The 6,148-nt window shown below is 41.8% G+C and overlaps 1 protein-coding gene across 1 annotated transcript; it reads right to left on the bottom strand.

The window, feature by feature from the left end:
- Positions 1-1,315: 1,315 nt before the first annotated feature.
- Positions 1,316-3,582, bottom strand: en1b (engrailed homeobox 1b). The gene is made up of 2 exons (XM_058051699.1): positions 2,805-3,582; positions 1,316-1,923 (listed from the first exon to the last, which is right to left on the bottom strand). The coding sequence occupies exons 1-2, from the start codon at positions 3,319-3,321 to the stop codon at positions 1,604-1,606; spliced, it is 837 nt and encodes a 278-aa protein (XP_057907682.1). The 5' UTR covers positions 3,322-3,582; the 3' UTR covers positions 1,316-1,603.
- Between the last annotated feature and the right edge of the window lie 2,566 nt (positions 3,583-6,148).

Genomic DNA, 6,148 nt, shown 5'->3' with positions numbered 1-6,148 from the left:
AGTTCAACACACTGCTAACAAAAAACACAATAATTAACACTTTAAACGTGTTACTACTAAAAACATAAAAAATATCGAGTAAAATGATAATTACTAAAAATGGTAACTAAACATTTTCAGTAATATTTTTAAAGATTATTTCTAAATACAGGATATTATTATTGTATTGGTCCTAATACCATTTTTTAAGCCGTGAATAACCTCCATCTGAACATTGGTAAATTGATTTAAAAAAAATTAAGCCAAAAGTTGCAATTAAAAATAATTCTATTAACGTTATGATATTTTCTTAACTAGATCTCTTGTATTGGATGTGATCAGATTGTACAGGTGTACCCATAATGACTGTGACCCACTGATTCATCAGCAAAAGATGAAATATCAATTATGTTTTAAAAGCCGTGGAATAACCTGCATATAAACTAGCAGCGAGCCCCATTACTGAAATCAATTACAAACACAGTTCACAGGTCTTATTCAATTGCTGCTCCATAGGCACAAGTCAACACAAAGTGATGTGGTGGCGCGCTTGAAATAATTAAAGGCGCCTGAAACGCGCAGGGCCGTGAACTGCATGCATGCAGACTTCTGCAGGCTTGTTAGCTCTTAATTACATCTCATACGCACAATCACTTATATACGAGACGCACCGCACAGATAATTCCAATATTACACAGCGCAGTCTGTGCGGTGTGCACTTTTAAATCTATCATGTACGCGAAAACACATAAAAGATCATCAAAAACCTTCAAAATGTCATATTGTATTTAATATTATTTCCCACTTAAAAAGAAACTCGTTTTCTTCAAATTCAGGTCACATGACCAGCAAGCAGGTGAGTTGTATTATTTGTTTTCACAGTGTGTGTGTGTGTGTGTGTGTGTGTGTGTGTGTGTGTGTGTGTGTGTGTGTGTGTGTGTGTGTGTGTGTGACAGGAAAGAGAGAACTCGTGTCATAAATATGGTGCACTTTCTAGTAATAGTTGCATGTGTACAAATTTAGAAGTTATTTTAATTCCACCTACTGTACTGTACTGTATGCGCTTAGGAGCCGAGTGTGTGTGTGTGTGTGTGTGTGTGTGTGTGTGTGTGTGTACACTATGTTGCTGCATGGCAACTGTCATGGTTCTTCTCATTGGTTCCGTCACGTCGGTAATTTTTCCAGCCCTTTTCGAAACGCGCACAATAAATAACAGGCTGCATTATTTTGGCTTTGTCCGCAAACATTGCGCCAGACCACATCAACTCATATACGCCGAATGAACCGAAAGAAAAGAGGAACCAAAAGAATAGTCCACCTCGCTCTCGTCTCTCGTCCTTTTTTTTTTTAATTTTACATTTTCATTTTTATACATGTGAACATATGAAAATCTTTGGCTTTGCTGAGTCTGTGATGTGTGAAGGAACCATGGAGGAGCACATTGTGGCATCTTCAAAAACAACCACTGAATGAGAGATGGTGATGATTGGTGGTGGTGGTGGTGGCGGGGCATACCGGAAATGAATGAAATATACGGTTTACGACATGATAACTGCAGCGGCTATATATAAATTTTAATAGCAACGATGTCCATAGGGGAGTAATGTGTTTTAAATAAGAGTGTCTACTCGCTGTCGTCCTTGTCCTCCTGCACGGTGGTGGTGGAGTGGTTGTACAGTCCTTGGGCCATGAGCTGCAGCGCCAGGCCGTTCTTGTAGCCCGTTGCCTTTTTGATCTTGGCCCGCTTGTTCTGGAACCAGATTTTGATCTGGGACTCGTTGAGGTTGAGTTCCTGGGCCAGCGACTGTCTCCGCTGCTCCGTGATGTAGCGGTTGGCCTGGAACTCGGCTTTCAGTCTCTGCAGCTGCTCGGCCGTGAACGCCGTCCTGGGCCGCTTGTCTTCTTTGCTGCTCTTCTTCTTCTTCAGTTTGCGTGTCCTCGGCCCTGGTGTGGAAACAACAATGGCACGAAAACGTAAATGTCTACGTGTCACCCGGAAAGGAAGCGCCGAAGCGAGCGAGGAGCCGATGAGGACGCATCATTGAGCAAAAGGCTCCGCTCAAACCGGCATGAAAACTCTCTTTGCAAAAATAAAAACACCAATCTGCCTCTTATATAACAGCCCGCTGCACTATTATGATATGGCAAGTACTTTAATGCAGCCTATTAATGACATAAATGTGCAGGAGTATTTTTAGACATCAGCCTCAGGCTATGAATAAAAATGAGCACGAGAAATTATTATCCCTCTTTTGAAAACCAAAAGAAAAGACGTCTCATGCAATTATGAAAATGAAACCACAATCACGTTAAATGAACACGCTATTATATATCTTATCATAATTAGTATGCAAATGACTAATAATATAATATAACCAAGACTCACAATTAAAACACGTGTCTAGTTATTATTTTATTGATACTAGAATCCTATCAGCTTAATTTACAACAAATCAATCATTTAATAAAATAAAATAAATCAGTTACGTACAAAATATTTCAATCTAATTACCGTGGACAGCACTGTAATATAATAATGCTACAATACTGCAGCATGCACAATAACATTAACAATCATAGTGTTTGTGCAGTAATTTTATTTAAATGATCATAAATGTCTAGCAGATTGTAATTTAATCAAATGCATGCTGTATTCTGAATGAATTATGGATCATAGCTTATTGGAAATGAAGCATTTTGAGATTGATTACTGAAATATTTCCAGATGGTGTGTGAGTATTTTCATGCAGTTTAAAATCCAATGGATTTATTATAAATGCTTAATAAGAAAGAGCGATGCCACTAGGGAGCTGTTAGCGCCTTACCAGATGAGGGCCGGTCCGAGTATCGCGTACAGTACACCCAGGCGGGCCACAGCATCTGCTGGTCCTTGGCGGCGGGCGGCGACGCTCCATTGCTGCCGTTCATAACCACAATGGCGGCGGGGCTGTCAGCATATCTGCCCGTGCCGTTGCTCGCCGGTTCCACTTGCTTCGCCTGTTTGGACGAGGGCGATGAAGACGACGAGGAGGAGGACGGCGACGACGAGGCGCTGTCGCTGCTGCAGTTCGAGTCCAAGCACAGGCTGCCGGTGTGCGGCCTCGCCGCGGCCAGCGGGTTAACGTTTTCTCTGCCCGCCGTCTGGTTCCTCTCGCGGTAGCTCGGCTCCTTTTTGCAGCCGAAGTCCGGCCGCAGGATGTTGTCGATGAAAAAGTTTGTGGTTCTGTGAGTCTGCTGGACAGCCTGGTGGGGGATGATGATGGGAGGGGATGGAAGGTTCGGTGACAGGCTCTCGTCCTCGGTCGAGTCCCGGCCGCTGTTGGGCTCCTTGTGCTCTTCCATGGCTGGTGGCGAATGTCGGCCTCTCCGCGACACACTCCACTTGTTGCTCTCCCGCCCCTTCTGTTATCCAATTTAATCGCGCCGCATGTAAAACCAATCAAACCGTACGAGCCCGAGTGAAGCGAATAAATAGGAAATAGTTTAAAACATCACAGCAGCGACAACATGGCTTCACTTTATAGTTTTCCTGGCATAGCTCGGCGTTCTGAACCCGCGGTAGCACAATATGAGCGTGGACTCTCTCTCAAACCGTTATCGTCCTTCTCCGGTTCCGGTCTGCCTCTTACGCCCAGCCCGCAGCTCGAGGGTACGTAAGCGCGTGCGATGGACCAATCGTATTGTCAGACCGTCCCTGTCAACAAGGCGCTTCGTCCAATCAGAGAGAAGGATTCAACCGAGTGTGGGGCACGCGCGCTCATCCGGGGCCCTGGTGCACTGACTCGCTCGCTTGAGATGCACGTGCACACACACAAACACACGCGCACACATTAGCAGGCATCAAACACCAAAACAACAAGCTAGCTGCCAGCATGTTCTTTTGAAGGCATCTTTTCAAAAAGACTCAACTTACACCCACTAATTGCCCATTTTTGTAAACATATGTTATGATTTCAACTTTTTAACCATTTTGATACATTATATTTGCAATTTAAATCAGTTCCATTTTAAAAACTACATTTTCTTCAAACAAAAAGTCAATTTTTAGCTTATTTTCCGGCGAAATCCTCTTCTTTTTCAAACATTGTTTTCCCACTAATTGTATTATTGTTTTATGAACAACTTACACATGAAGAAAAAGCTACTAAAAGGTTTAGTGATAGAGAAGCAGTGAAAACAGTAAATATTGGCCTATTAAAAGAAACTTGCTTTCACTCTCTAATTGGCCATTTGGAATAATAACATTATTAATAATAATCATAATAGCATGAAAGTGCGGACGTGTTGATGTTTAACGCAATGAAATCTTTATCCCACAGGCCGGAGTCGCAAGCCGTGGCTACTTAATTAAATTCCAATTAGGACAGTATCACTATGCTGTTAGCCGCAGCGCCTTTTGTGCGCAAATGAGCGCTCAGTCTGCTCTTATCTGCTGCTGCAAAGAGGGGCTGCTTGAGAGGGCCTGCAAAAGATAATTTATTGCTTTTAATTAGTCTTCATTCCGCCCGATCAGGCCGGTGTTCATCACCGACAGAGGGCTGAATAAAAGCCCAGTGAAAAGCGCTGTCACTGGTCCCTGGCAGGGCCCTTAATCAAAGTGAAGCAGGGGCCCGGCGTTACAAGCCACGTCATTTCCAAGGTGCTGATAAAGCTGCTTGAATAATAGCCGGGGCCCTCAGAGACACCATTTACACAAATGACTTTATTGACGGCTTCACGTCGGTGATTCATTTTAGCTCTCATGTATTGGGAGTCAGATTTGTCGCCGTAATAGGATGATAAATGCACGGACGGATTGCAGCCTCGCTTTTATCGAGCAGCCTATATACTACTACTAGTACTACTACACACACACACATGCAGAAAGTAACTAATGGTCTTTGTGAAAGTAAATGCATGGCCGTGCTACCTTCTGAACAGCTAACAATAACGCCAAAGAGAAATGATTCAGCTTTAATTTTGCCTAATATAGTATGTAAATAAATATACAAATAACATTGTCTTTACAATCAGGCTGCACACATCCAAATACCTCAAGTTGCTGTTGTCCATCAAGTCACTGTCTCTTGTTAATTAACCTCCTGAGAGCCAGTAATGCATTTTTGTCTTGTGCAAAGTGTTTCTGTGCTCTGGCGAGGACATTGCAGTGACGTGTGATGAACATGTTCTACGTCTTACATTTGTTCAGTTGTTGTGCGTTTAAAGGCAGTCGTTTTGCAAATTTTTAAAGCACAAGTGTTTACTCAATAGTCTGAAGGGATTAAAACAGCACATTGTTTTCAATGACTTCAATGGTGGACAAGAGTATTTACTAATACTTGTTAATATAAAACAATGAAGATGCCTCTTGCAGTGAATCGTTCATGATATAACATGAAATATATAAAATGGCCAAACCCAAACGTTTCAGTGTACTCTGTGGTGGACGGACTGATGAGTATGAGGTGTGCAAAGGCTGCCTTTTTTTGCAGTATCATTCATAATTTGACTGAAACCCAAAAGTTCTATGTAGTCTGTAGTACGATGACGTACTACGTTTTCATATGAAATGATGAAGAGGGTTGATGCAACATATGCATCAAGATGCAAACGACGTAGAAGAGAAGAAGAAGAGACACTTTCTTGCAGTATCATTTATAAAATACAACAATATATAAAACATCCAAACCTTAATAAATAATTGTTTTTAACCATTAATGTGATTTTAAAATGTATTTATGTGTATCTGGGGAGGTTTAAAAAATACGTCATGTAAAAATAGTCCAGAATTAAGTGAGTAAAATATCTACAAAAATATGGAAATCCCAATCATGTATGTAATAGTGAATGAATATGTCATACAATTGGCACTAAAATCAAAAGCACAATGCAATAGATGCCTGTTTAAAAGGCAACATCATCTACAACAAACTATCGTTTTTGGTCTCATTTCCACTCCGAATGTTGTCGTGTATATCTTACATTTAATCTTGCCTGTCCGTGCAAGTAGAAAGATGAAAACCACATTACCAGATGCGATTCATGTCTCAAGCCCTCAAGTCGACATTGATGATGATGGTGGCGGTGAGACGGTCTGCATGGTTGTGCAGTAAGCGTCTCTCTGACGACTTGTGCTGACATCTAGCGGTGGCGAGAGGGAGTCCTGAAGCGACATTTGTGCTATTTTCAT

This window comes from Doryrhamphus excisus, chromosome 16, assembly GCF_030265055.1.
Source record: "Doryrhamphus excisus isolate RoL2022-K1 chromosome 16, RoL_Dexc_1.0, whole genome shotgun sequence".
Taxonomy (NCBI): Eukaryota; Metazoa; Chordata; class Actinopteri; order Syngnathiformes; family Syngnathidae; genus Doryrhamphus; species Doryrhamphus excisus.
Note: the sequence above shows the minus strand (reverse complement) of the source record. Positions and strands in the feature narration are given on the sequence as shown.